Source organism: Drosophila pseudoobscura, chromosome X (assembly GCF_009870125.1).
Source record: "Drosophila pseudoobscura strain MV-25-SWS-2005 chromosome X, UCI_Dpse_MV25, whole genome shotgun sequence".
Lineage (NCBI taxonomy): Eukaryota > Metazoa > Arthropoda > Insecta > Diptera > Drosophilidae > Drosophila > Drosophila pseudoobscura.
Window position 1 is genome coordinate 19,065,016 of NC_046683.1, and position 27,321 is coordinate 19,092,336.

The 27,321-nt window shown below is 44.9% G+C and overlaps 2 protein-coding genes, 21 non-coding genes and 4 pseudogenes across 23 annotated transcripts; 2 read left to right on the forward strand and 25 right to left on the reverse strand.

Moving 5' to 3' along the window:
• Positions 1–6,523: 6,523 nt before the first annotated feature.
• Positions 6,524–6,642, reverse strand: LOC117185263 (5S ribosomal RNA). Its single transcript, XR_004470839.1, has one exon. It is a non-coding gene; the product is annotated as a 5S ribosomal RNA (ribosomal RNA).
• Positions 6,643–6,963: 321 nt separating this feature from the next.
• On the reverse strand, positions 6,964–7,082 carry LOC117185250 (uncharacterized; annotated as a pseudogene).
• Positions 7,083–7,541: 459 nt separating this feature from the next.
• Positions 7,542–8,449, forward strand: LOC117184677 (uncharacterized). The gene is made up of 3 exons (XM_033383280.1): positions 7,542–8,020; positions 8,080–8,239; positions 8,304–8,449. The coding sequence occupies exons 1-3, from the start codon at positions 7,679–7,681 to the stop codon at positions 8,429–8,431; spliced, it is 630 nt and encodes a 209-aa protein (XP_033239171.1). The 5' UTR covers positions 7,542–7,678; the 3' UTR covers positions 8,432–8,449.
• A 668-nt stretch (positions 8,450–9,117) lies between these two features.
• On the reverse strand, positions 9,118–9,236 carry LOC117185265 (5S ribosomal RNA). The gene has a single exon (XR_004470841.1). It is a non-coding gene; the product is annotated as a 5S ribosomal RNA (ribosomal RNA).
• Positions 9,237–9,567: 331 nt separating this feature from the next.
• On the reverse strand, positions 9,568–9,690 carry LOC117185248 (uncharacterized; annotated as a pseudogene).
• A 331-nt stretch (positions 9,691–10,021) lies between these two features.
• LOC117185236 (5S ribosomal RNA) lies at positions 10,022–10,140 on the reverse strand. The gene has a single exon (XR_004470819.1). It is a non-coding gene; the product is annotated as a 5S ribosomal RNA (ribosomal RNA).
• A 317-nt stretch (positions 10,141–10,457) lies between these two features.
• On the reverse strand, positions 10,458–10,576 carry LOC117185266 (5S ribosomal RNA). Its single transcript, XR_004470842.1, has one exon. It is a non-coding gene; the product is annotated as a 5S ribosomal RNA (ribosomal RNA).
• A 320-nt stretch (positions 10,577–10,896) lies between these two features.
• LOC117185268 (5S ribosomal RNA) lies at positions 10,897–11,015 on the reverse strand. The gene has a single exon (XR_004470844.1). It is a non-coding gene; the product is annotated as a 5S ribosomal RNA (ribosomal RNA).
• Positions 11,016–11,335: 320 nt separating this feature from the next.
• LOC117185279 (5S ribosomal RNA) lies at positions 11,336–11,454 on the reverse strand. Its single transcript, XR_004470855.1, has one exon. It is a non-coding gene; the product is annotated as a 5S ribosomal RNA (ribosomal RNA).
• Positions 11,455–11,786: 332 nt separating this feature from the next.
• LOC117185237 (5S ribosomal RNA) lies at positions 11,787–11,905 on the reverse strand. The gene has a single exon (XR_004470820.1). It is a non-coding gene; the product is annotated as a 5S ribosomal RNA (ribosomal RNA).
• Positions 11,906–12,222: 317 nt separating this feature from the next.
• LOC117185287 (5S ribosomal RNA) lies at positions 12,223–12,341 on the reverse strand. Its single transcript, XR_004470860.1, has one exon. It is a non-coding gene; the product is annotated as a 5S ribosomal RNA (ribosomal RNA).
• Positions 12,342–12,661: 320 nt separating this feature from the next.
• Positions 12,662–12,780, reverse strand: LOC117185288 (5S ribosomal RNA). Its single transcript, XR_004470861.1, has one exon. It is a non-coding gene; the product is annotated as a 5S ribosomal RNA (ribosomal RNA).
• Positions 12,781–13,100: 320 nt separating this feature from the next.
• On the reverse strand, positions 13,101–13,219 carry LOC117185243 (5S ribosomal RNA). Its single transcript, XR_004470826.1, has one exon. It is a non-coding gene; the product is annotated as a 5S ribosomal RNA (ribosomal RNA).
• A 330-nt stretch (positions 13,220–13,549) lies between these two features.
• On the reverse strand, positions 13,550–13,668 carry LOC117185289 (5S ribosomal RNA). The gene has a single exon (XR_004470862.1). It is a non-coding gene; the product is annotated as a 5S ribosomal RNA (ribosomal RNA).
• A 6,820-nt stretch (positions 13,669–20,488) lies between these two features.
• On the reverse strand, positions 20,489–20,607 carry LOC117185291 (5S ribosomal RNA). Its single transcript, XR_004470864.1, has one exon. It is a non-coding gene; the product is annotated as a 5S ribosomal RNA (ribosomal RNA).
• A 321-nt stretch (positions 20,608–20,928) lies between these two features.
• LOC117185251 (uncharacterized) lies at positions 20,929–21,047 on the reverse strand (annotated as a pseudogene).
• Positions 21,048–21,508: 461 nt separating this feature from the next.
• Positions 21,509–22,414, forward strand: LOC26533034 (uncharacterized). The gene is made up of 3 exons (XM_033383296.1): positions 21,509–21,985; positions 22,045–22,204; positions 22,269–22,414. The coding sequence occupies exons 1-3, from the start codon at positions 21,644–21,646 to the stop codon at positions 22,394–22,396; spliced, it is 630 nt and encodes a 209-aa protein (XP_033239187.1). The 5' UTR covers positions 21,509–21,643; the 3' UTR covers positions 22,397–22,414.
• A 668-nt stretch (positions 22,415–23,082) lies between these two features.
• On the reverse strand, positions 23,083–23,201 carry LOC117185292 (5S ribosomal RNA). The gene has a single exon (XR_004470865.1). It is a non-coding gene; the product is annotated as a 5S ribosomal RNA (ribosomal RNA).
• A 331-nt stretch (positions 23,202–23,532) lies between these two features.
• On the reverse strand, positions 23,533–23,655 carry LOC117185249 (uncharacterized; annotated as a pseudogene).
• Positions 23,656–23,986: 331 nt separating this feature from the next.
• Positions 23,987–24,105, reverse strand: LOC117185238 (5S ribosomal RNA). The gene has a single exon (XR_004470821.1). It is a non-coding gene; the product is annotated as a 5S ribosomal RNA (ribosomal RNA).
• A 329-nt stretch (positions 24,106–24,434) lies between these two features.
• Positions 24,435–24,553, reverse strand: LOC117185293 (5S ribosomal RNA). Its single transcript, XR_004470866.1, has one exon. It is a non-coding gene; the product is annotated as a 5S ribosomal RNA (ribosomal RNA).
• A 302-nt stretch (positions 24,554–24,855) lies between these two features.
• On the reverse strand, positions 24,856–24,974 carry LOC117185294 (5S ribosomal RNA). The gene has a single exon (XR_004470867.1). It is a non-coding gene; the product is annotated as a 5S ribosomal RNA (ribosomal RNA).
• A 308-nt stretch (positions 24,975–25,282) lies between these two features.
• On the reverse strand, positions 25,283–25,401 carry LOC117185295 (5S ribosomal RNA). The gene has a single exon (XR_004470868.1). It is a non-coding gene; the product is annotated as a 5S ribosomal RNA (ribosomal RNA).
• Positions 25,402–25,733: 332 nt separating this feature from the next.
• On the reverse strand, positions 25,734–25,852 carry LOC117185296 (5S ribosomal RNA). The gene has a single exon (XR_004470869.1). It is a non-coding gene; the product is annotated as a 5S ribosomal RNA (ribosomal RNA).
• A 320-nt stretch (positions 25,853–26,172) lies between these two features.
• On the reverse strand, positions 26,173–26,291 carry LOC117185297 (5S ribosomal RNA). The gene has a single exon (XR_004470870.1). It is a non-coding gene; the product is annotated as a 5S ribosomal RNA (ribosomal RNA).
• Positions 26,292–26,623: 332 nt separating this feature from the next.
• On the reverse strand, positions 26,624–26,742 carry LOC117185239 (5S ribosomal RNA). Its single transcript, XR_004470822.1, has one exon. It is a non-coding gene; the product is annotated as a 5S ribosomal RNA (ribosomal RNA).
• A 329-nt stretch (positions 26,743–27,071) lies between these two features.
• Positions 27,072–27,190, reverse strand: LOC117185298 (5S ribosomal RNA). Its single transcript, XR_004470871.1, has one exon. It is a non-coding gene; the product is annotated as a 5S ribosomal RNA (ribosomal RNA).
• Positions 27,191–27,321: the final 131 nt, after the last annotated feature.

Genomic DNA, 27,321 nt, shown 5'->3' on the forward strand with positions numbered 1-27,321 from the left:
GCCCCTTCCCAGTGCCTAAAAACCGTGGAGAGCAGGCAGTTGCAAATTAAGGGCAGTCCCATCCTGAGGCTTGGATGAATCTGGACAAGGTCCCCGGTTTGATTTCGGACAGGTCCGAAATGTCCGTGAGGAAAGCGGCCCCGAGAATACGAAGACGACGATTTCCAAGGGCCGGGCAGTGGCAGAAGAAGTGGGGGACCGAATCCTCCTCTTCCTCGTCGCGACAACTACTGCAGAAGTCGTTATGAGGGATTGACAGTCTAGAGGCATGAGTGCCGATCTGCCAGTGTCCGGTAATGGCTCGAGTTACTGCAGAGCACTGTGCTCTGTTGAGTCTATACAGCTCGGCTGAGCGCTTCTTCGATCGATATGGCCATGTCAAACTTGAGATTTTACAGGAAACGGTTTGCTGCCATCTCCTATTGGCATTTTGCTCGAACAATTCGTGCGTGAGGAGCCTGCAATTAGCCAGATGCATCGCTACCTCTCGGAGAGGTTTCGTAGTACCCTGCATTGCTAGCTCGTCGGCGACGGCGTTCCCCTCGATGTCCCTGTGGCCTGGGACCCGTATAAGGAAGAGGTCTAACTGCTCTGCGATCTCGTGCAGAGACCTGCGGCAGTCATTTACGGTCGCTGAGTTCGACGATATTGAGCCTAAAGCTCCATCTCCATCTCGCAGTCCTCCCTAGGTGGGATTTATACCTGGAAAGGCGTCGAGAGGTGATCACTAGGGATACAATAATCTGTCCTCTCTGGTAATTGCGGGAGTGTCGTCAGGATTCCCGGGTTCCCAACCGCGGACGCTTTCCACAGTCTGGCTTCTCTCATTCTAAGTGCGCAAAGTGTTGCCACCTTCTTTCCCATGAGATCTATAGGGAGGAGTCCCAGCACAGTATCCAGGGCTTCCCCTGGAGTAGTGCGTAGCCCGCCAGTCATGCATAGCTCTTCCATGCGTTGAACTCTGCTGAGTTTATGGAGGCATGTCCTTTGTCTAAGGCTGGCCACCATACCACCACTCCATAGAGCATGATCGGTCGCATGATGACGGTGTAAAGCCACCGAACTATATAGGGGGTCATTCACCATTTTAGTCCGATGGCTTTCCTGCAAGTATAGAGGGCCTCTGTGGCCTTCTTTACTCTATCCTTTATGCTCAATTTCCAGTCGAGCTTTCTATCGAGGATTAGGCCAAGATACTTGGCGTTGTTGCTGAAGACTAGCGCTTCCCAACATAGTCTTGGGGGAATCAGTGCCGGAACTTTTTACTTCCTAGTGAAAAGCACCAGTTCCGTCTTAGACGGGTTGACGCCTAACCCGCATTTGTCTGCCCATTTCGACATTTTCGTGAGAGTACTTGTCATGCACTCACACAACGTCTGCGGAAATTTTCCACGCGGCAGCCACCCCCTTCTATCTCCCGCAGCAGTTCGTTCACTGCCACGTTCCACAGGAGGGGCGAGAGGACTCCGCCCTGCGGGGTGCCTCTGCAGACAAATCTGGTGCATGTTGACGTCCCCAGTGATGCCTCAACCGTCCTGCATTGCAGCATCTGACCGATCAGGCTCACCGTCCGGGAGTCAACCCCCAGATTCGTCAGTGCGCCCGTGATGGCGGTCGGAAGGATGTTGTTAAAAACGCCCTCTATGTCGAGGAAGGCTACGAGGGTGTACTCCTTACAGTTGAGGGACGCTTCTATGATCGATGTGATCGTGTGTAGGGCCGTTTCGGCGGATCTTCCTTTCCGATAGGCATGCTGGGAGTCTGAGATTAGACTAGGCGGAATATTTACCGTGGGATGCATCCCCAACAGCCGCTTCATCGTCTTCAGAAGGAAGGACGATAGACTTATGGGTTTGAAATCTTTGGGGGCAGTGTGCGAGGGCTTGCCTGCCTTGGGGATGAAGACGACTTTAGGTTAGGTTAACCCGGACGGCCCTCAGCGGGGCCGCGCATAGGCCAATATGGCCCTTAGTTATCCGGATGGGGGGGTGTATGAACCGTCGCGGGAGTGTTAATGTGGTTTTAAAAAGTCCCCGAGAATCGAGGTGTTTTTAGCATAGGCCAGCAGTTCCTGAGGCGTCCTTTTGGAGGCATCTTCCAGTGATGCCAACACTGGGGCGCCCAGGTATCTCCTCCTTGCCCTTGAGAGAGCCGGACAGTTGCAGATGAGATGTTCCAGGGTTTCGATAGCCCCAGGTTCCTCACATTTCCTGCAACTGTCTCTGTTGGTGATGCCTAGCTTTGCTGCATGTGCAGCAGCCAGACAGTGACCTGTTAGTATTCCCACCATCAGTCTGCAGTCCTTTCGTGGTAGGTGCAGTTGGTAGTGGCTAAGTTTCTCGTTGCGCTCCTTGCACATTATCTTCGAGGTTCTGCAGGTGGTGGTACTCCTCCACCTGCTATCAGTCTGTGCTCTAGCCTGCTTCTCTAGATCGCCTTGCAGCGTTCTGAGGGAGACAGGCACGTTCTCGGTTCTCCTATTCTCCAGCCCGACGCCTTCCTTAGCTAGTACGTCCGCCGCTTCGTTTCCTTCGATGCCCTGGTGGCTGGGAACCCAATAGATCCGCACTGTCTTTGTCGTGCTTAGGATGTCTAATGCCTCCCTGCTCGCCAAGACACTTCTGGAACTGACCACGGACGACTGCATGGATCTTATCGCCGCTTGGCTGTCGACGAATAGGTTGACCGCATCGTGTGTTCGTTCTGTGCGGAGAGCGACCTCCGCTGCTTTCCCGATGGCAAAAACTTCTGCCTGGAATATGCTGCATGGGTCGGGTAGCTTATACGACAGCCTTATCACGGGGTCTGTGCAGTATAGGCCCGCTCCTACTCCTCCGTCCATCTTGGAGCCGTCTGTGTATATATTGAGGTGCTCAGTTTGGTCCCTTCCAATCTTCCAGTCTTCAGGTCCCAGAGATGTGGTTGTTTTGACGTCAAGGCAAGTTTGGGGGGTCATGTAGTCAGTTGATCTGGTCATTTCCCTGCCGATTGAACTATGCCCGTATCCTTGTGGCGATAGATTTCCTGATGCTATGAGGCGTTGTGCTGCCTTTCCCGCAATCAGGCGAGCTTGAATGTCCAGGGGGTCGATTCCGAGTATGGTTTCGAGTGCTTTTGTTGGGGTTGACCTCAGCGCCCCTGTAATACAGAGCAGAGCCTGTCGCTGAGTCTTCTCCATAAGCTTATGGTATGTCTTCTTTTCAGTAGCCTGCCACCACACTAAGGCTCCATACAGCAGAGTTGGTCGCACCACCGAGATGTAGATCCAGTGCATTAGAGCAGGTGACAGGCCCCATGTGCTGCTGAGCATCTTCTTGGATGCATAAAGCGCAATGGTAGCCTTCTTCACCCTTTCCACTACATTGGGCCTCCATGCCAGCTTGCTGTCCAGTACTGTGCCTAGGTATTTCACCTGTGATTTTGGGGTCAGCCTAGTTTGGTCAATTTTCGGGGGGGTCCATATCGGTACCTTGTACCTCTTGGTAAAGAGGATGAGGTCCGTCTTGTCCGCGTTGATACTGAGTCCTACCTCTTCCGCCCACTCACGTATCTCCCTGAGTGTACGTTCCATTAAGGAGCTGAGGGTCGATGGACATACACCCGTAATAAGTATGCTTATGTCATCTGCATAAGCCGTTATCTTTGGGGCCTTCCTTTCAAATCTCTTGATGAGGTCGTCGACCACCAGATTCCACAGTAGTGGCGACAGGACTCCACCCTGAGGTGTGCCTCTGTGTGCCCCCTTTACCATGGAAGCAGTGCCCCACTCCGATTGCACCCGTCTGCAACTTAGGAGGTTTTTGATCCAGACGTTGATTGCAGGGTGTATGTTATTCGCTTCTAGGCGACTTGTTATTGCGGTTGTGGCCACGTTGTTGAATGCTCCTGAGATGTCCACAAATGCTCCCAAAGCATACTTTTTGTTGTGAAGGGCGCTCTCGATGGTGGCTACTAGCGAGTGTAGTGCCGTCTCCACTGATTTCCCTTTAGTGTAGGCGTGTTGGTTTGTTGACATCAGTCCCTCTACCTCATTCCTGATGTGCAAATCCAACAGCTTTTCTAGTGTTTTTAGTATAAAGGAGGTAAGGCTTATCGGTCTGTAGTCCTTGGGACTTTGGTACGACTTTCGACTTTGGTATGAAGACAGGTTCCCGGGATATATCCATGGGAGAAGATTCCCTCGTATATCCTTTTGAGCAAATTAGTGGCTTTTTGTCCAGCGTGAATCAGTTGGGCAGGGATGTCATATGGTCCCGCAGACTTGTATGGTTTGAAGCTTTTGATTGACCAGGAAATGTTCTCCTGGCTTAGCAGTTTCATGATATCACTTGAGGCAACGGCATGAGCGGCGATGTAGTGTGGTCTGTTTTCAACGCAGCCGGATAGTGGATGTTCAGGACAAGATTTAGCGACTCATTGCTGGACGTTGTCCATGATTGGTCGGCATTCTTCAGGTAGCCCAGTGTGGGTGTAGTCTTCGAGAGAACTTTGCGCAAGCGCGAGGCTTCTGAGTTATTCTCAATGTCGCTACAGAACTTACGCCATGAGGCGCGTTTGTCTTTCCTCAGTTCTTTATTGTAAATTGACAGACTGGCCTTGTAATAGGCCCAGTTCTGCTCAACGTTTTCAGACTTAGCTTTATTGAAGAGTCTCCGGGAGGCTTTCCGGAGTTCCCTCAGTTCCTCAGTTCTCTCAGTCCCTCTGATTCCACCATTCAGGTTTCTTCCGGCCTCTGCACTTGCCAGAGGGGCTGGATTTATCGAGCGCCTCATTGCAGGCGTCGGTAAATAGTTTAACAAGAAATCTCCTTCCCTGGAAATCTCCTCCTCAGGTGGAGTCTCAGGGAGAACACGACAGAGGTGGTCTGAGTACCGAGCCCAGTTTGTCCGCCTAAGGTCCCGGAATTGAGCTGGTCTCGGTAGTGAAAAAGAGAATACGGTTTCCACGTACCTGTGGTCCGAGAAGGAGTGCTCTTCCAGGGCCCTCCAGAATACGATGTTCCCATGTAACTCATGAGAGGCAAGTGTGAGGTCCAGGACCTCCTAGCGGTTTTTAATAATGAAGGTGGGATCACTCCCCCTATTTAATAGGACCATCTGAGTGGTCAGTAAATAGTTGAAAAGGTACTCACCCCTTTCGTTGGTGTCAGTGCTTCCCCACTGGCAGTGGTGTGCATTGGCGTCGCACCCAACGATTAGGCCGGTGTCCTTGGCCTCGCAGTCTGTGATTAGCGCCCTGAGCGCCTGTGGAGGCAATCCAAGCCGATTGCCAAGCCTAATACCCCACACACTTTACAAAAACCAGAAACACACTATTAGACTTATTTTTTGTTGACAGTCCGGAAAATTGTTACTCTATGATCAACTCACAGTGCCAGGGTATTCAAAACATGACTTTATTTTCATGACCTACGACGTCAATCCTGACACTGACACTAACATGCTCGACTAGACAACAATATATTATATGCCGCCTGTGAATTCTCAGCTTGCCCACCTTCAATCAAACATCGACTATCTTTATAATGAACATGTACCTATCAAGAAAGCGACCGTTAGACCAACAGATAGCTCCTGGTTCAACCATGAATTAAAAATGGGTATCATTAAACGAAATGACGCCTTTAAAAAGTTTAAAAGATATAAGACTGGAAGCCACCTTAATATGTACAAAGCATTAAGATCAAATGTAACAAAGCTAATCAACTCTGCCAAGACCGCCTTCTACACGCCAAAGTTTAATAACGCGTTATGCGGTAAGAAAAAATGGCAAATTATTAAAAATATTGGAATTGGGAAGAAAACGCGAAACACTCAAGTTGACATGGAAGTAAATGAAATAAATAACAAATTTGTGCAACTAGTTGTACCTGACTTTCCCCCAACCCTTAACTTGACATCAGCACCCTATCCTAACACTGTTTCTAGCATTAGTTTCTGTTGTGTTAGTCCGTGTGATGTTCTAGAATCCCTACTTAAGATTATGTCGAAGGCGATTGGCCTAGACAAACCCTACATTTCTGAGAATAATTCTCCCCCGAATTTTAATGCAAGTTACCCACATTTTTAACACAGCCATTACTACATCAACATTCCCTGAAAAGTGAAAGGAGGCCAAAATGATCCCTATCCCTAAAGTAAACTCTCTAGATTACAGGCCAATATCCATTTTACCGAGCCTATCAACAGCGTTCGAGGCTTTGGGGGCTGTGCAAATAAATACATTTCTTTCTGAGCATACATTACTTAACAACAACCAATCTGGATTCAGACGAAATAGAAGTTGTTCTACCGCCATAATAAAACTTTTAGAGGATATCCGCGAAAGAATGGACGACGGAAATGTGACATTCCTAACTCTTCTTGACTATTCTAAAGCTTTTGACTCAGTTGACCATGGTATCCTCATTGCAAAGCTTCGTAGATCCTAAAATTTCTCTGTCTCAGCAGTAAAATAAATAAATAAAAAATTAAAAATGAAAAACGAAACGAGAATACGGCAAAAGGCAAAAAGTTGGTGACGAAGCCAACAACACGCGGTGTTCCCAAGCGGTCCCCCATCTAAGTACTAACCGCGCCCGACGCTGCTTAATTTCGGTGATCGGACGAGAACCGATGTATTCAGCGTAGTATGGTCGTTGGCGAAAGCCTGGGAGCTGAACGTTGGTTTTCCTTTGTGTTCTGCCTTCGACTGACCAAAACTAACAATAAGATGGGTTTTAGTTCAAACGACTAGACTAGGATCTGCTGGCAGGGATTGGATGTGGTATGGGGTGCCTGTATTTATGCATTTATTTAGAAAAAGAAAACCAAATGCCGTTCCCCTTCGAACAATAGTAATATAAATTTTAATTGGCCAAAATATAATTCAAGGAAAATAAAAACGAAAAAAGAAAAATAAAATTAAAAATGAAAAACGAATCGAAAATACGGCAAAAGGCAAAAGGCAAAAAGTTGGTGACGAAGCCAACAACACGCGGTGTTCCCAAGCGGTCCCCCATCTAAGTACTAACCGCGCCCGACGCTGCTTAATTTCTGTGATCGGACGAGAACCGATGTATTCAGCGTAGTATCCCAGTGGACCAAAAAGCGATAGTAAAACGGAACTATCATAAAATGTCCGGAAACGGACTTAGAAATGATAAAAATCCGGGAGCGATGAGTGAAGTCTCGCAAAATGCTCGCAGACTTAGGACTTAGAAAAGAGCATTTACCGGACAAAAACCGAGTGACGACAAAGTCTCGCGAAACTATCACAAACGGACTTAAAAACGGGCACAATACGCAAGAAACGCCGGATCTCGTAATAGAACATGAACGAACATGTCAAACTGCGGCCCGGCACAACGCCGCCGTTTTTTCGTTTTGTGTTATTTTGTGATTAAAGACCGCAGCAGAAGGACGTAAACGGGGAGTTAAATCATAAAAATAGTGAAAAAAAACAAAAATCGGTAAGTAAAATATTATTTATTTAATAGTATAGTATAGTGCACAAAATTTGAGTTTGGGAGCAGTATAAGACCCCAAGACCACAATCTACACATTCTGTGTATATATTTTTTTCTAGCCATCTTCTTGTGCATCAGGCCACCTGCGTCAACGAATATAACAATTTTCGCTGGAACTGACTTTGCGCACCATTTTTTTTATACACAGGGGAGTACTAATATTAATAAAAAATGCCATTTAAGCGTAAAAGCAGGAAATATATATGCGAATCGAAGCATATCAATAAAAGTACATCGAACATTAATATTATTGACAAAAAAATGGACCTTCAGCTTAATAAACTAGACGGAATAAATAACCTGGACAAAAAAATAGACATCATGATTAATAAACTGGACCGAAACACAGCGGAAATGGTGGCTCTTCGTTCCGAAATTGGCTCCATTAAGGCGAAGGTTTGTGGTGAGATCCGCAAACCCAAAGTAGTTCTGCCTTGCCAACCGCTCACAACCATAGAAGAATTGGATCATTTCGAGCATAACTTGCAGGAAGAAAGTTTCTTCAAAAATGTGGTAAGTGTTTTGCGTGAAACTCACGAGCTAAAAATATATTCAAAAATAATTCTGTACAGATCGCAGAGTTAATGATGTCGGGCGAGAAAGCATTCGACAAATGGATTCGGAGTTCTTGGCGTTCAATTGTGTCCGACGAGGTCGCACGACAGTGCTCTTGGCGGGGCACAGAGGAGAAAAAGTGCATTAGGGGCTTGCGGATTACTCTAGCCATCCGTAGTAAGTATTATTTTTAAATTAATATGTATATTGTAATATAATAAACATGATTATTTGTTTACAGCGGGATTTAAGGAAAGATTTTCGTTAGAAGACGCCGATTTCGACCGAATCACGCAAAAATTTTTCCAGTACGCCCAGGACAGAGTGTCGAAGGAGAAAAAACAAATTAAATTTAATTCACTAATATAATTTTTTAATCTATTTATGTACCACCAAAATTAAAAATTGAAATTAATTAAAATAAAATTAAAAATTATAAAAACCAAAAACAATTGTGCGTCCCTTTTCATATTAGTTTCGGCTCGCAAAAGATATCATAAACGGCTCGCAAAAGTCTCGCAAAAAATATCATAAGAGGCTCGCAAAAGTCTCGCAAAAGATATCATAAAGGGCTCGCAAAAGATCCGTTTTTGAGCTACCAAAAATGAAAATTTCACTGCCACAAACTGAGCGACTAGTGATTCATTTTCTTATCGTTTTCGGATTCGATAGTTTTACACGGCTGAGTTTCGCTTAGCTCTCGTTTGCGATATCTTTTACGAAGTTTTGGTCCACTGGGATGGTCGTTGGCGAAAGCCTGGGAGCTGAACGTTGGTTTCCTTTGTGTTCTGCCTTCGACTGACCAAAACTAACCATAGGATGTGTTTTTAGTTCAAACGACTAGACTAGGATCTGCTGGCAGGGATTGGATGTGGTATGGGGTGCCTGTATTTATGCATTTATTTAGAAAAAGAAAACCAAATGCCGTTCCCCTTCGAACAATAGTAATATAAATTTTAATTGGCCAAAATATAATTCAAGGAAAATAAAAACGAAAAAAGAAATATGAAAAACGAAACGAAAATACGGCAAAAGGCAAAAAAAGTTGGTGACGAAGCCAACAACACGCGGTGTTCCCAAGCGGTCCCCCATCTAAGTACTAACCGCGCCCGACGCTGCTTAATTTCGGTGATCGGACGAGAACCGATGTATTCAGCGTAGTATGGTCGTTGGCGAAAGCCTGGGAGCTGAACGTTGGTTTTCCTTTGTGTTCTGCCTTCGACTGACCAAAACTAACAATAAGATGGGTTTTAGTTCAAACGACTAGACTAGGATCTGCTGGCAGGGATTGGATGTGGTATGGGGTGCCTATATTTATGCATTTATTTAGAAAAAGAAAACCAAATGCCGTTCCCCTTCGAACAATAGTAATATAAATTTTAATTGTATCCATGACCCTTGGCCAAAATATAATTCAAGGAAAATAAAAACGAAAAATAAAAAAAGAAAAATTAAAAACGAAACGAAAATACGGCAAAAGGCAAAAGGCAAAAAGTTGGTGACGAAGCCAACAACACGCGGTGTTCCCAAGCGGTCCCCCCCCCATCTAAGTACTAACCGCGCCCGACGCTGCTTAATTTCGGTGATCGGACGAGAACCGATGTATTCAGCGTAGTATGGTCGTTGGCGAAAGCCTGGGAGCTGAACGGTGGTTTTCCTTTGTGTTCTGCCTTCGACTGACCAAATCTAACAATAAGATGGGTTTTAGTTCAAACGACTAGACTAGGATCTGCTGGCAGGGATTGGATGTGGTATGGGGTGCCTGTATTTATGCATTTACTTAGAAAAAGAAAACCAAATGCCGTTCCCCTTCGAACAATAGTAATATAAATTTTAATTGTATCCATGACCATTGGCCAAAATATAATTCAAGGAAAATAAAAACGAAAAATAAAAAAAGAAAAATTAAAAACGAAACGAAAATACGGCAAAAGGCAAAAGGCAAAAAGTTGGTGACGAAGCCAACAACACGCAGTGTTCCCAAGCGGTCCCCCATCTAAGTACTAACCGCGCCCGACGCTGCTTAATTTCGGTGATCGGACGAGAACCGATGTATTCAGCGTAGTATGGTCGTTGGCGAAAGCCTGGGAGCTGAACGGTGGTTTTCCTTTGTGTTCTGCCTTCGACTGACCAAATCTAACAATAAGATGGGTTTTAGTTCAAACGACTAGACTAGGATCTGCTGGCAGGGATTGGATGTGGTATGGGGTGCCTGTATTTATGCAATTATTTAGAAAAAGAAAACCAAATGCCGTTCCCCTTCGAACAATAGTAATATAAATTTTAATTGTATCCATGTCCCTTGGTCAAAATATAATTCAAGGAAAATAAAAACGAAAAAAGAAAAATTTAAAACGAATCGAAAATACGGCAAAAGGCAAAAAGTTGGTGACGAAGCCAACAACACGCGGTGTTCCCAAGCGGTCCCCCATCTAAGTACTAACCGCGCCCGACGCTGCTTAATTTCGGTGATCGGACGAGAACCGATGTATTCAGCGTAGTATGGTCGTTGGCGAAAGCCTGGGAGCTGAACGGTGGTTTTCCTTTGTGTTCTGCCTTCGACTGACCAAATCTAACAATAAGATGGGTTTTAGTTCAAACGACTAGACTAGGATCTGCTGGCAGGGATTGGATGTGGTATGGGGTGCCTGTATTTATGCATTTATTTAGAAAAAGAAAACCAAATGCCGTTCCCCTTCGAACAATAGTAATATAAATTTTAATTGGCCAAAATATAATTCAAGGAAAATAAAAACGAAAAAAGAAATATGAAAAACGAAACGAAAATACGGCAAAAGGCAAAAAGGCAAAAAGGCAAAAAAAGTTGGTGACGAAGCCAACAACACGCGGTGTTCCCAAGCGGTCCCCCATCTAAGTACTAACCGCGCCCGACGCTGCTTAATTTCGGTGATCGGACGAGAACCGATGTATTCAGCGTAGTATGGTCGTTGGCGAAAGCCTGGGAGCTGAACGTTGGTTTTCCTTTGTGTTCTGCCTTCGACTGACCAAAACTAACAATAAGATGGGTTTTAGTTCAAACGACTAGACTAGGATCTGCTGGCAGGGATTGGATGTGGTATGGGGTGCCTGTATTTATGCATTTATTTAGAAAAAGAAAACCAAATGCCGTTCCCCTTCGAACAATAGTAATATAAATTTTAATTGGCCAAAATATAATTCAAGGAAAATAAAAACGAAAAAAGAAATATGAAAAACGAAACGAAAATACGGCAAAAGGCAAAAAGGCAAAAAGGCAAAAAAAGTTGGTGACGAAGCCAACAACACGCGGTGTTCCCAAGCGGTCCCCCATCTAAGTACTAACCGCGCCCGACGCTGCTTAATTTCGGTGATCGGACGAGAACCGATGTATTCAGCGTAGTATGGTCGTTGGCGAAAGCCTGGGAGCTGAACGGTGGTTTTCCTTTGTGTTCTGCCTTCGACTGACCAAAACTAACCATAGGATGTGTTTTTAGTTCAAACGACTAGACTAGGATCTGCTGGCAGGGATTGGATGTGGTATGGGGTGCCTGTATTTATGCAATTATTTAGAAAAAGAAAACCAAATGCCGTTCCCCTTCGAACAATAGTAATATAAATTTTAATTGTATCCATGACCATTGGCCAAAATATAATTCAAGGAAAATAAAAACGAAAAATAAAAAAAGAAAAATTAAAAACGAAACGAAAATACGGCAAAAGGCAAAAGGCAAAAAGTTGGTGACGAAGCCAACAACACGCAGTGTTCCCAAGCGGTCCCCCATCTAAGTACTAACCGCGCCCGACGCTGCTTAATTTCGGTGATCGGACGAGAACCGATGTATTCAGCGTAGTATGGTCGTTGGCGAAAGCCTGGGAGCTGAACGGTGGTTTTCCTTTGTGTTCTGCCTTCGACTGACCAAATCTAACAATAAGATGGGTTTTAGTTCAAACGACTAGACTAGGATCTGCTGGCAGGGATTGGATGTGGTATGGGGTGCCTGTATTTATGCAATTATTTAGAAAAAGAAAACCAAATGCCGTTCCCCTTCGAACAATAGTAATATAAATTTTAATTGTATCCATGTCCCTTGGTCAAAATATAATTCAAGGAAAATAAAAACGAAAAAAGAAAAATTTAAAACGAATCGAAAATACGGCAAAAGGCAAAAAGTTGGTGACGAAGCCAACAACACGCGGTGTTCCCAAGCGGTCCCCCATCTAAGTACTAACCGCGCCCGACGCTGCTTAATTTCGGTGATCGGACGAGAACCGATGTATTCAGCGTAGTATGGTCGTTGGCGAAAGCCTGGGAGCTGAACGGTGGTTTTCCTTTGTGTTCTGCCTTCGACTGACCAAATCTAACAATAAGATGGGTTTTAGTTCAAACGACTAGACTAGGATCTGCTGGCAGGGATTGGATGTGGTATGGGGTGCCTGTATTTATGCATTTATTTAGAAAAAGAAAACCAAATGCCGTTCCCCTTCGAACAATAGTAATATAAATTTTAATTGGCCAAAATATAATTCAAGGAAAATAAAAACGAAAAAAGAAATATGAAAAACGAAACGAAAATACGGCAAAAGGCAAAAAGGCAAAAAGGCAAAAAAAGTTGGTGACGAAGCCAACAACACGCGGTGTTCCCAAGCGGTCCCCCATCTAAGTACTAACCGCGCCCGACGCTGCTTAATTTCGGTGATCGGACGAGAACCGATGTATTCAGCGTAGTATGGTCGTTGGCGAAAGCCTGGGAGCTGAACGTTGGTTTTCCTTTGTGTTCTGCCTTCGACTGACCAAAACTAACAATAAGATGGGTTTTAGTTCAAACGACTAGACTAGGATCTGCTGGCAGGGATTGGATGTGGTATGGGGTGCCTGTATTTATGCATTTATTTAGAAAAAGAAAACCAAATGCCGTTCCCCTTCGAACAATAGTAATATAAATTTTAATTGGCCAAAATATAATTCAAGGAAAATAAAAACGAAAAAAGAAATATGAAAAACGAAACGAAAATACGGCAAAAGGCAAAAAGGCAAATAGGCAAAAAAAGTTGGTGACGAAGCCAACAACACGCGGTGTTCCCAAGCGGTCCCCCATCTAAGTACTAACCGCGCCCGACGGTGCTTAATTTCGGTGATCGGACGAGAACCGATGTATTCAGCGTAGTATGGTCGTTGGCGAAAGCCTGGGAGCTGAACGTTGGTTTTCCTTTGTGTTCTGCCTTCGACTGACCAAAACTAACCATAGGATGTGTTTTTAGTTCAAACGACTAGACTAGGATCTGCTGGCAGGGATTGGATGTGGTATGGGGTGCCTGTATTTATGCAATTATTTAGAAAAAGAAAACCAAATGCCGTTCCCCTTCGAACAATAGTAATATAAATTTTAATTGTATCCATGTCCCTTGGTCAAAATATAATTCAAGGAAAATAAAAACGAAAAAAGAAAAATAAAATTAAAAATGAAAAACGAATCGAAAATACGGCAAAAGGCAAAAAGTTGGTGACGAAGCCAACAACACGCGGTGTTCCCAAGCGGTCCCCCATCTAAGTACTAACCGCGCCCGACGCTGCTTAATTTCGGTGATCGGACGAGAACCGATGTATTCAGCGTAGTATGGTCGTTGGCGAAAGCCTGGGAGCTGAACGGTGGTTTTCCTTTGTGTTCTGCCTTCGACTGACCAAAACTAACCATAGGATGTGTTTTTAATTCAAACGACTAGACTATGATCTGCTGGCAGGGATTGGATGTGGTATGGGGTGCCTGTATTTATGCAATTATTTAGAAAAAGAAAACCAAATGCCGTTCCCCTTCGAACAATGGTTAGGTTAGGTTAGGTTCTGGCGGTAGCCTGGGGGAGTGATGAAACCCTCCCAAGCTCACTTGGACCTGTAGAAGGTCCGTTGTGGTGCCGCATGGGCGTGTGCCCCTTCCCAGTGCCTAAAAACCGTGGAGAGCAGGCAGTTGCAAATTAAGGGCAGTCCCATCCTGAGGCTTGGATGAATCTGGACAAGGTCCCCGGTTTGATTTCGGACAGGTCCGAAATGTCCGTGAGGAAAGCGGCCCCGAGAATACGAAGACGACGATTTCCAAGGGCCGGGCAGTGGCAGAAGAAGTGGGGGACCGAATCCTCCTCTTCCTCGTCGCGACAACTACTGCAGAAGTCGTTATGAGGGATTGACAGTCTAGAGGCATGAGTGCCGATCTGCCAGTGTCCGGTAATGGCTCGAGTTACTGCAGAGCACTGTGCTCTGTTGAGTCTATACAGCTCGGCTGAGCGCTTCTTCGATCGATATGGCCATGTCAAACTTGAGATTTTACAGGAAACGGTTTGCTGCCATCTCCTATTGGCATTTTGCTCGAACAATTCGTGCGTGAGGAGCCTGCAATTAGCCAGATGCATCGCTACCTCTCGGAGAGGTTTCGTAGTACCCTGCATTGCTAGCTCGTCGGCGACGGCGTTCCCCTCGATGTCCCTGTGGCCTGGGACCCGTATAAGGAAGAGGTCTAACTGCTCTGCGATCTCGTGCAGAGACCTGCGGCAGTCATTTACGGTCGCTGAGTTCGACGATATTGAGCCTAAAGCTCCATCTCCATCTCGCAGTCCTCCCTAGGTGGGATTTATACCTGGAAAGGCGTCGAGAGGTGATCACTAGGGATACAATAATCTGTCCTCTCTGGTAATTGCGGGAGTGTCGTCAGGATTCCCGGGTTCCCAACCGCGGACGCTTTCCACAGTCTGGCTTCTCTCATTCTGAGTGCGCAAAGTGTTGCCACCTTCTTTCCCATGAGATCTATAGGGAGGAGGCCCAGCACAGTATCCAGGGCTTCCCCTGGAGTAGTGCGTAGCCCGCCAGTCATGCATAGGTCTGCCATGCGTTGAACTCTGCTGAGTTTATTGAGGCATGTCCTTTGTCTAAGGCTGGCCACCATACCACCACTCCATAGAGCATGATCGGTCGCATGATGACGGTGTAAAGCCACCGAACTATATAGGGGGTCATTCACCATTTTAGTCCGATGGCTTTCCTGCAAGTATAGAGGGCCTCTGTGGCCTTCTTTACTCTATCCTTTATGTTCAATTTCCAGTCGAGCTTTCTATCGAGGATTAGGCCAAGATACTTGGCGTTGTTGCTGAAGACTAGCGCTTCCCAACATAGTCTTGGGGGAATCAGTGCCGGAACTTTTTACTTCCTAGTGAAAAGCACCAGTTCCGTCTTAGACGGGTTGACGCCTAACCCGCATTTGTCTGCCCATTTCGACATTTTCGTGAGAGTACTTGTCATGCACTCACACAACGTCTGCGGAAATTTTCCACGCGGCAGCCACCCCCTTCTATCTCCCGCAGCAGTTCGTTCACTGCCACGTTCCACAGGAGGGGCGAGAGGACTCCGCCCTGCGGGGTGCCTCTGCAGACAAATCTGGTGCATGTTGACGTCCCCAGTGATGCCTCAACCGTCCTGCATTGCAGCATCTGACCGATCAGGCTCACCGTCCGGGAGTCAACCCCCAGATTCGTCAGTGCGCCCGTGATGGCGGTCGGAAGGATGTTGTTAAAAACGCCCTCTATGTCGAGGAAGGCTACGAGGGTGTACTCCTTACAGTTGAGGGACGCTTCTATGATCGATGTGATCGTGTGTAGGGCCGTTTCGGCGGATCTTCCTTTCCGATAGGCATGCTGGGAGTCTGAGATTAGACTAGGCGGAATATTTACCGTGGGATGCATCCCCAACAGCCGCTTCATCGTCTTCAGAAGGAAGGACGATAGACTTATGGGTTTGAAATCTTTGGGGGCAGTGTGCGAGGGCTTGCCTGCCTTGGGGATGAAGACGACTTTAGGTTAGGTTAACCCGGACGGCCCTCAGCGGGGCCGCGCATAGGCCAATATGGCCCTTAGTTATCCGGATGGGGGGGTGTATGAACCGTCGCGGGAGTGTTAATGTGGTTTTAAAAAGTCCCCGAGAATCGAGGTGTTTTTAGCATAGGCCAGCAGTTCCTGAGGCGTCCTTTTGGAGGCATCTTCCAGTGATGCCAACACTGGGGCGCCCAGGTATCTCCTCCTTGCCCTTGAGAGAGCCGGACAGTTGCAGATGAGATGTTCCAGGGTTTCGATAGCCCCAGGTTCCTCACATTTCCTGCAACTGTCTCTGTTGGTGATGCCTAGCTTTGCTGCATGTGCAGCAGCCAGACAGTGACCTGTTAGTATTCCCACCATCAGTCTGCAGTCCTTTCGTGGTAGGTGCAGTTGGTAGTGGCTAAGTTTCTCGTTGCGCTCCTTGCACATTATCTTCGAGGTTCTGCAGGTGGTGGTACTCCTCCACCTGCTATCAGTCTGTGCTCTAGCCTGCTTCTCTAGATCGCCTTGCAGCGTTCTGAGGGAGACAGGCACGTTCTCGGTTCTCCTATTCTCCAGCCCGACGCCTTCCTTAGCTAGTACGTCCGCCGCTTCGTTTCCTTCGATGCCCTGGTGGCTGGGAACCCAATAGATCCGCACTGTCTTTGTCGTGCTTAGGATGTCTAATGCCTCCCTGCTCGCCAAGACACTTCTGGAACTGACCACGGACGACTGCATGGATCTTATCGCCGCTTGGCTGTCGACGAATAGGTTGACCGCATCGTGTGTTCGTTCTGTGCGGAGAGCGACCTCCGCTGCTTTCCCGATGGCAAAAACTTCTGCCTGGAATATGCTGCATGGGTCGGGTAGCTTATACGACAGCCTTATCACGGGGTCTGTGCAGTATAGGCCCGCTCCTACTCCTCCGTCCATCTTGGAGCCGTCTGTGTATATATTGAGGTGCTCAGTTTGGTCCCTTCCAATCTTCCAGTCTTCAGGTCCCAGAGATGTGGTTGTTTTGACGTCAAGGCAAGTTTGGGGGGTCATGTAGTCAGTTGATCTGGTCATTTCCCTGCCGATTGAACTATGCCCGTATCCTTGTGGCGATAGATTTCCTGATGCTATGAGGCGTTGTGCTGCCTTTCCCGCAATCAGGCGAGCTTGAATGTCCAGGGGGTCGATTCCGAGTATGGTTTCGAGTGCTTTTGTTGGGGTTGACCTCAGCGCCCCTGTAATACAGAGCAGAGCCTGTCGCTGAGTCTTCTCCATAAGCTTATGGTATGTCTTCTTTTCAGTAGCCTGCCACCACACTAAGGCTCCATACAGCAGAGTTGGTCGCACCACCGAGATGTAGATCCAGTGCATTAGAGCAGGTGACAGGCCCCATGTGCTGCTGAGCATCTTCTTGGATGCATAAAGCGCAATGGTAGCCTTCTTCACCCTTTCCACTACATTGGGCCTCCATGCCAGCTTGCTGTCCAGTACTGTGCCTAGGTATTTCACCTGTGATTTTGGGGTCAGCCTAGTTTGGTCAATTTTCGGGGGGGTCCATATCGGTACCTTGTACCTCTTGGTAAAGAGGATGAGGTCCGTCTTGTCCGCGTTGATACTGAGTCCTACCTCTTCCGCCCACTCACGTATCTCCCTGAGTGTACGTTCCATTAAGGAGCTGAGGGTCGATGGACATACACCCGTAATAAGTATGCTTATGTCATCTGCATAAGCCGTTATCTTTGGGGCCTTCCTTTCAAATCTCTTGATGAGGTCGTCGACCACCAGATTCCACAGTAGTGGCGACAGGACTCCACCCTGAGGTGTGCCTCTGTGTGCCCCCTTTACCATGGAAGCAGTGCCCCACTCCGATTGCACCCGTCTGCAACTTAGGAGGTTTTTGATCCAGACGTTGATTGCAGGGTGTATGTTATTCGCTTCTAGGCGACTTGTTATTGCGGTTGTGGCCACGTTGTTGAATGCTCCTGAGATGTCCACAAATGCTCCCAAAGCATACTTTTTGTTGTGAAGGGCGCTCTCGATGGTGGCTACTAGCGAGTGTAGTGCCGTCTCCACTGATTTCCCTTTAGTGTAGGCGTGTTGGTTTGTTGACATCAGTCCCTCTACCTCATTCCTGATGTGCAAATCCAACAGCTTTTCTAGTGTTTTTAGTATAAAGGAGGTAAGGCTTATCGGTCTGTAGTCCTTGGGACTTTGGTACGACTTTCGACTTTGGTATGAAGACAGGTTCCCGGGATATATCCATGGGAGAAGATTCCCTCGTATATCCTTTTGAGCAAATTAGTGGCTTTTTGTCCAGCGTGAATCAGTTGGGCAGGGATGTCATATGGTCCCGCAGACTTGTATGGTTTGAAGCTTTTGATTGACCAGGAAATGTTCTCCTGGCTTAGCAGTTTCATGATATCACTTGAGGCAACGGCATGAGCGGCGATGTAGTGTGGTCTGTTTTCAACGCAGCCGGATAGTGGATGTTCAGGACAAGATTTAGCGACTCATTGCTGGACGTTGTCCATGATTGGTCGGCATTCTTCAGGTAGCCCAGTGTGGGTGTAGTCTTCGAGAGAACTTTGCGCAAGCGCGAGGCTTCTGAGTTATTCTCAATGTCGCTACAGAACTTACGCCATGAGGCGCGTTTGTCTTTCCTCAGTTCTTTATTGTAAATTGACAGACTGGCCTTGTAATAGGCCCAGTTCTGCTCAACGTTTTCAGACTTAGCTTTATTGAAGAGTCTCCGGGAGGCTTTCCGGAGTTCCCTCAGTTCCTCAGTTCTCTCAGTCCCTCTGATTCCACCATTCAGGTTTCTTCCGGCCTCTGCACTTGCCAGAGGGGCTGGATTTATCGAGCGCCTCATTGCAGGCGTCGGTAAATAGTTTAACAAGAAATCTCCTTCCCTGGAAATCTCCTCCTCAGGTGGAGTCTCAGGGAGAACACGACAGAGGTGGTCTGAGTACCGAGCCCAGTTTGTCCGCCTAAGGTCCCGGAATTGAGCTGGTCTCGGTAGTGAAAAAGAGAATACGGTTTCCACGTACCTGTGGTCCGAGAAGGAGTGCTCTTCCAGGGCCCTCCAGAATACGATGTTCCCATGTAACTCATGAGAGGCAAGTGTGAGGTCCAGGACCTCCTAGCGGTTTTTAATAATGAAGGTGGGATCACTCCCCCTATTTAATAGGACCATCTGAGTGGTCAGTAAATAGTTGAAAAGGTACTCACCCCTTTCGTTGGTGTCAGTGCTTCCCCACTGGCAGTGGTGTGCATTGGCGTCGCACCCAACGATTAGGCTGGTGTCCTTGGCCTCGCAGTCTGTGATTAGCGCCCTGAGCGCCTGTGGAGGCAATCCAAGCCGATTGCCAAGCCTAATACCCCACACACTTTACAAAAACCAGAAACACACTATTAGACTTATTTTTTGTTGACAGTCCGGAAAATTGTTACTCTATGATCAACTCACAGTGCCAGGGTATTCAAAACATGACTTTATTTTCATGACCTACGACGTCAATCCTGACACTGACACTAACATGCTCGACTAGACAACAATATATTATATGCCGCCTGTGAATTCTCAGCTTGCCCACCTTCAATCAAACATCGACTATCTTTATAATGAACATGTACCTATCAAGAAAGCGACCGTTAGACCAACAGATAGCTCCTGGTTCAACCATGAATTAAAAATGGGTATCATTAAACGAAATGACGCCTTTAAAAAGTTTAAAAGATATAAGACTGGAAGCCACCTTAATATGTACAAAGCATTAAGATCAAATGTAACAAAGCTAATCAACTCTGCCAAGACCGCCTTCTACACGCCAAAGTTTAATAACGCGTTATGCGGTAAGAAAAAATGGCAAATTATTAAAAATATTGGAATTGGGAAGAAAACGCGAAACACTCAAGTTGACATGGAAGTAAATGAAATAAATAACAAATTTGTGCAACTAGTTGTACCTGACTTTCCCCCAACCCTTAACTTGACATCAGCACCCTATCCTAACACTGTTTCTAGCATTAGTTTCTGTTGTGTTAGTCCGTGTGATGTTCTAGAATCCCTACTTAAGATTATGTCGAAGGCGATTGGCCTAGACAAACCCTACATTTCTGAGAATAATTCTCCCCCGAATTTTAATGCAAGTTACCCACATTTTTAACACAGCCATTACTACATCAACATTCCCTGAAAAGTGAAAGGAGGCCAAAATGATCCCTATCCCTAAAGTAAACTCTCTAGATTACAGGCCAATATCCATTTTACCGAGCCTATCAACAGCGTTCGAGGCTTTGGGGGCTGTGCAAATAAATACATTTCTTTCTGAGCATACATTACTTAACAACAACCAATCTGGATTCAGACGAAATAGAAGTTGTTCTACCGCCATAATAAAACTTTTAGAGGATATCCGCGAAAGAATGGACGACGGAAATGTGACATTCCTAACTCTTCTTGACTATTCTAAAGCTTTTGACTCAGTTGACCATGGTATCCTCATTGCAAAGCTTCGTAGATCCTAAAATTTCTCTGTCTCAGCAGTAAAATAAATAAATAAAAAATTAAAAATGAAAAACGAAACGAGAATACGGCAAAAGGCAAAAAGTTGGTGACGAAGCCAACAACACGCGGTGTTCCCAAGCGGTCCCCCATCTAAGTACTAACCGCGCCCGACGCTGCTTAATTTCGGTGATCGGACGAGAACCGATGTATTCAGCGTAGTATGGTCGTTGGCGAAAGCCTGGGAGCTGAACGTTGGTTTTCCTTTGTGTTCTGCCTTCGACTGACCAAAACTAACAATAAGATGGGTTTTAGTTCAAACGACTAGACTAGGATCTGCTGGCAGGGATTGGATGTGGTATGGGGTGCCTGTATTTATGCATTTATTTAGAAAAAGAAAACCAAATGCCGTTCCCCTTCGAACAATAGTAATATAAATTTTAATTGGCCAAAATATAATTCAAGGAAAATAAAAACGAAAAAAGAAAAATAAAATTAAAAATGAAAAACGAATCGAAAATACGGCAAAAGGCAAAAGGCAAAAAGTTGGTGACGAAGCCAACAACACGCGGTGTTCCCAAGCGGTCCCCCATCTAAGTACTAACCGCGCCCGACGCTGCTTAATTTCTGTGATCGGACGAGAACCGATGTATTCAGCGTAGTATCCCAGTGGACCAAAAAGCGATAGTAAAACGGAACTATCATAAAATGTCCGGAAACGGACTTAGAAATGATAAAAATCCGGGAGCGATGAGTGAAGTCTCGCAAAATGCTCGCAGACTTAGGACTTAGAAAAGAGCATTTACCGGACAAAAACCGAGTGACGACAAAGTCTCGCGAAACTATCACAAACGGACTTAAAAACGGGCACAATACGCAAGAAACGCCGGATCTCGTAATAGAACATGAACGAACATGTCAAACTGCGGCCCGGCACAACGCCGCCGTTTTTTCGTTTTGTGTTATTTTGTGATTAAAAACCGCAGCAGAAGGACGTAAACGGGGAGTTAAATCATAAAAATAGTGAAAAAAAACAAAAATCGGTAAGTAAAATATTATTTATTTAATAGTATAGTATAGTGCACAAAATTTGAGTTTGGGAGCAGTATAAGACCCCAAGACCACAACCTACACATTCTGTGTATATATTTTTTTCTAGCCATCTTCTTGTGCATCAGGCCACCTGCGTCAACGAATATAACAATTTTCGCTGGAACTGACTTTGCGCACCATTTTTTTTATACACAGGGGAGTACTAATATTAATAAAAAATGCCATTTAAGCGTAAAAGCAGGAAATATATATGCGAATCGAAGCATATCAATAAAAGTACATCGAACATTAATATTATTGACAAAAAAATGGACCTTCAGCTTAATAAACTAGACGGAATAAATAACCTGGACAAAAAAATAGACATCATGATTAATAAACTGGACCGAAACACAGCGGAAATGGTGGCTCTTCGTTCCGAAATTGGCTCCATTAAGGCGAAGGTTTGTGGTGAGATCCGCAAACCCAAAGTAGTTCTGCCTTGCCAACCGCTCACAACCATAGAAGAATTGGATCATTTCGAGCATAACTTGCAGGAAGAAAGTTTCTTCAAAAATGTGGTAAGTGTTTTGCGTGAAACTCACGAGCTAAAAATATATTCAAAAATAATTCTGTACAGATCGCAGAGTTAATGATGTCGGGCGAGAAAGCATTCGACAAATGGATTCGGAGTTCTTGGCGTTCAATTGTGTCCGACGAGGTCGCACGACAGTGCTCTTGGCGGGGCACAGAGGAGAAAAAGTGCATTAGGGGCTTGCGGATTACTCTAGCCATCCGTAGTAAGTATTATTTTTAAATTAATATGTATATTGTAATATAATAAACATGATTATTTGTTTACAGCGGGATTTAAGGAAAGATTTTCGTTAGAAGACGCCGATTTCGACCGAATCACGCAAAAATTTTTCCAGTACGCCCAGGACAGAGTGTCGAAGGAGAAAAAACAAATTAAATTTAATTCACTAATATAATTTTTTAATCTATTTATGTACCACCAAAATTAAAAATTGAAATTAATTAAAATAAAATTAAAAATTATAAAAACCAAAAACAATTGTGCGTCCCTTTTCATATTAGTTTCGGCTCGCAAAAGATATCATAAACGGCTCGCAAAAGTCTCGCAAAAAATATCATAAGAGGCTCGCAAAAGTCTCGCAAAAGATATCATAAAGGGCTCGCAAAAGATCCGTTTTTGAGCTACCAAAAATGAAAATTTCACTGCCACAAACTGAGCGACTAGTGATTCATTTTCTTATCGTTTTCGGATTCGATAGTTTTACACGGCTGAGTTTCGCTTAGCTCTCGTTTGCGATATCTTTTACGAAGTTTTGGTCCACTGGGATGGTCGTTGGCGAAAGCCTGGGAGCTGAACGTTGGTTTCCTTTGTGTTCTGCCTTCGACTGACCAAAACTAACCATAGGATGTGTTTTTAGTTCAAACGACTAGACTAGGATCTGCTGGCAGGGATTGGATGTGGTATGGGGTGCCTGTATTTATGCATTTATTTAGAAAAAGAAAACCAAATGCCGTTCCCCTTCGAACAATAGTAATATAAATTTTAATTGGCCAAAATATAATTCAAGGAAAATAAAAACGAAAAAAGAAATATGAAAAACGAAACGAAAATACGGCAAAAGGCAAAAAAAGTTGGTGACGAAGCCAACAACACGCGGTGTTCCCAAGCGGTCCCCCATCTAAGTACTAACCGCGCCCGACGCTGCTTAATTTCGGTGATCGGACGAGAACCGATGTATTCAGCGTAGTATGGTCGTTGGCGAAAGCCTGGGAGCTGAACGTTGGTTTTCCTTTGTGTTCTGCCTTCGACTGACCAAAACTAACAATAAGATGGGTTTTAGTTCAAACGACTAGACTAGGATCTGCTGGCAGGGATTGGATGTGGTATGGGGTGCCTATATTTATGCATTTATTTAGAAAAAGAAAACCAAATGCCGTTCCCCTTCGAACAATAGTAATATAAATTTTAATTGTATCCATGACCCTTGGCCAAAATATAATTCAAGGAAAATAAAAACGAAAAATAAAAAAAGAAAAATTAAAAACGAAACGAAAATACGGCAAAAGGCAAAAGGCAAAAAGTTGGTGACGAAGCCAACAACACGCGGTGTTCCCAAGCGGTCCCCCCCCCATCTAAGTACTAACCGCGCCCGACGCTGCTTAATTTCGGTGATCGGACGAGAACCGATGTATTCAGCGTAGTATGGTCGTTGGCGAAAGCCTGGGAGCTGAACGGTGGTTTTCCTTTGTGTTCTGCCTTCGACTGACCAAAACTAACAATAAGATGGGTTTTAGTTCAAACGACTAGACTAGGATCTGCTGGCAGGGATTGGATGTGGTATGGGGTGCCTGTATTTATGCATTTACTTAGAAAAAGAAAACCAAATGCCGTTCCCCTTCGAACAATAGTAATATAAATTTTAATTGTATCCATGACCATTGGCCAAAATATAATTCAAGGAAAATAAAAACGAAAAATAAAAAAAGAAAAATTAAAAACGAAACGAAAATACGGCAAAAGGCAAAAGGCAAAAAGTTGGTGACGAAGCCAACAACACGCAGTGTTCCCAAGCGGTCCCCCATCTAAGTACTAACCGCGCCCGACGCTGCTTAATTTCGGTGATCGGACGAGAACCGATGTATTCAGCGTAGTATGGTCGTTGGCGAAAGCCTGGGAGCTGAACGGTGGTTTTCCTTTGTGTTCTGCCTTCGACTGACCAAATCTAACAATAAGATGGGTTTTAGTTCAAACGACTAGACTAGGATCTGCTGGCAGGGATTGGATGTGGTATGGGGTGCCTGTATTTATGCAATTATTTAGAAAAAGAAAACCAAATGCCGTTCCCCTTCGAACAATAGTAATATAAATTTTAATTGTATCCATGTCCCTTGGTCAAAATATAATTCAAGGAAAATAAAAACGAAAAAAGAAAAATAAAATTAAAAATGAAAAACGAATCGAAAATACGGCAAAAGGCAAAAAGTTGGTGACGAAGCCAACAACACGCGGTGTTCCCAAGCGGTCCCCCATCTAAGTACTAACCGCGCCCGACGCTGCTTAATTTCGGTGATCGGACGAGAACCGATGTATTCAGCGTAGTATGGTCGTTGGCGAAAGCCTGGGAGCTGAACGTTGGTTTTCCTTTGTGTTCTGCCTTCGACTGACCAAAACTAACAATAAGATGGGTTTTAGTTCAAACGACTAGACTAGGATCTGCTGGCAGGGATTGGATGTGGTATGGGGTGCCTATATTTATGCATTTATTTAGAAAAAGAAAACCAAATGCCGTTCCCCTTCGAACAATAGTAATATAAATTTTAATTGGCCAAAATATAATTCAAGGAAAATAAAAACGAAAAAAGAAAAATTTAAAACGAAACGAAAATACGGCAAAAGGCAAAAAGTTGGTGACGAAGCCAACAACACGCGGTGTTCCCAAGCGGTCCCCCATCTAAGTACTAACCGCGCCCGACGCTGCTTAATTTCGGTGATCGGACGAGAACCGATGTATTCAGCGTAGTATGGTCGTTGGCGAAAGCCTGGGAGCTGAACGTTGGTTTTCCTTTGTGTTCTGCCCTCGACTGACCAAAACTAACCATAGGATGTGTTTTTAGTTCAAACGACTAGACTAGGACCTGCTGGCAGGGATTGGATGTGGTATGGGGTGCCTGTATTTATGCATTTACTTAGAAAGAGAAAACCAAATGCCGTTCCCCTTCGAACAATAGTAATATAAATTTTAATTGGTCAAAATATAATTCAAGGAAAATAAAAACGAAAAATAAAATTAAAAATGAAAAACGAATCGAAAATACGGCAAAAGGCAAAAAGTTGGTGACGAAGCCAACAACACGCGGTGTTCCCAAGCGGTCCCCCATCTAAGTACTAACCGCGCCCGACGCTGCTTAATTTCGGTGATCGGACGAGAACCGATGTATTCAGCGTAGTATGGTCGTTGGCGAAAGCCTGGGAGCTGAACGTTGGTTTTCCTTTGTGTTCTGCCTTCGACTGACCAAAACTAACCATAGGATGTGTTTTTAGTTCAAACGACTAGACTAGGATCTGCTGGTAGGGATTGGATGAGGTATGGGGTGCCTGTATTTATGCATTTATTTAGAAAAAGAAAACCAAATGCCGTTCCCCTTCGAACAATAGTAATATAAATTTTAATTGTATCCATGACCCTTGGCCAAAATATAATTCAAGGAAAATAAAAACGAAAAATAAAAAAAGAAAAATTAAAAACGAAACGAAAATACGGCAAAAGGCAAAAGGCAAAAAGTTGGTGACGAAGCCAACAACACGCGGTGTTCCCAAGCGGTCCCCCATCTAAGTACTAACCGCGCCCGACGCTGCTTAATTTCGGTGATCGGACGAGAACCGATGTATTCAGCGTAGTATGGTCGTTGGCGAAAGCCTGGGAGCTGAACGTTGGTTAACCTTTGTGTTCTGCCTTCGACTGACCAAAACTAACAATAAGATGGGTTTTAGTTCAAACGACTAGACTAGGATCTGCTGGCAGGGATTGGATGTGGTATGGGGTGCCTATATTTATGCATTTATTTAGAAAAAGAAAACCAAATGCCGTTCCCCTTCGAACAATAGTAATATAAATTTTAATTGGCCAAAATATAATTCAAGGAAAATAAAAACGAAAAAAGAAATATGAAAAACGAAACGAAAATACGGCAAAAGGCAAAAAGGCAAAAAGGCAAAAAAAGTTGGTGACGAAGCCAACAACACGCGGTGTTCCCAAGCGGTCCCCCATCTAAGTACTAACCGCGCCCGACGCTGCTTAATTTCGGTGATCGGACGAGAACCGATGTATTCAGCGTAGTATGGTCGTTGGCGAAAGCCTGGGAGCTGAACGGTGGTTTTCCTTTGTGTTCTGCCTTCGACTGACCAAAACTAACCATAGGATGTGTTTTTAGTTCAAACGACTAGACTAGGATCTGCTGGCAGGGATTGGATGTGGTATGGGGTGCCTGTATTTATGCAATTATTTAGAAAAAGAAAACCAAATGCCGTTCCCCTTCGAACAATAGTAATATAAATTTTAATTGTATCCATGACCATTGGCCAAAATATAATTCAAGGAAAATAAAAACGAAAAATAAAAAAAGAAAAATTAAAAACGAAACGAAAATACGGCAAAAGGCAAAAGGCAAAAAGTTGGTGACGAAGCCAACAACACGCAGTGTTCCCAAGCGGTCCCCCATCTAAGTACTAACCGCGCCCGACGCTGCTTAATTTCGGTGATCGGACGAGAACCGATGTATTCAGCGTAGTATGGTCGTTGGCGAAAGCCTGGGAGCTGAACGGTGGTTTTCCTTTGTGTTCTGCCTTCGACTGACCAAATCTAACAATAAGATGGGTTTTAGTTCAAACGACTAGACTAGGATCTGCTGGCAGGGATTGGATGTGGTATGGGGTGCCTGTATTTATGCAATTATTTAGAAAAAGAAAACCAAATGCCGTTCCCCTTCGAACAATAGTAATATAAATTTTAATTGTATCCATGTCCCTTGGTCAAAATATAATTCAAGGAAAATAAAAACGAAAAAAGAAAAATAAAATTAAAAATGAAAAACGAATCGAAAATACGGCAAAAGGCAAAAAGTTGGTGACGAAGCCAACAACACGCGGTGTTCCCAAGCGGTCCCCCATCTAAGTACTAACCGCGCCCGACGCTGCTTAATTTCGGTGATCGGACGAGAACCGATGTATTCAGCGTAGTATGGTCGTTGGCGAAAGCCTGGGAGCTGAACGTTGGTTAACCTTTGTGTTCTGCCTTCGACTGACCAAAACTAACAATAAGATGGGTTTTAGTTCAAACGACTAGACTAGGATCTGCTGGCAGGGATTGGATGTGGTATGGGG

What these genes read in the sequence shown, in the direction of transcription:
- LOC117184677 (XM_033383280.1), top strand. Translation starts at nt 7,679, where the DNA reads ATGCCATTTAAGCGTAAAAGCAGGAAATATATATGCGAATCGAAGCAT. An exon ending in AAAGTTTCTTCAAAAATGTG is followed by an intron (nt 8,021 to 8,079) that starts GTAAGTGTTTTG and finishes AATTCTGTACAG; the next exon opens with ATCGCAGAGTTAATGATGTC. An exon ending in GATTACTCTAGCCATCCGTA is followed by an intron (nt 8,240 to 8,303) that starts GTAAGTATTATT and finishes ATTTGTTTACAG; the next exon opens with CGGGATTTAAGGAAAGATTT.
- LOC26533034 (XM_033383296.1), top strand. Translation starts at nt 21,644, where the DNA reads ATGCCATTTAAGCGTAAAAGCAGGAAATATATATGCGAATCGAAGCAT. An exon ending in AAAGTTTCTTCAAAAATGTG is followed by an intron (nt 21,986 to 22,044) that starts GTAAGTGTTTTG and finishes AATTCTGTACAG; the next exon opens with ATCGCAGAGTTAATGATGTC. An exon ending in GATTACTCTAGCCATCCGTA is followed by an intron (nt 22,205 to 22,268) that starts GTAAGTATTATT and finishes ATTTGTTTACAG; the next exon opens with CGGGATTTAAGGAAAGATTT.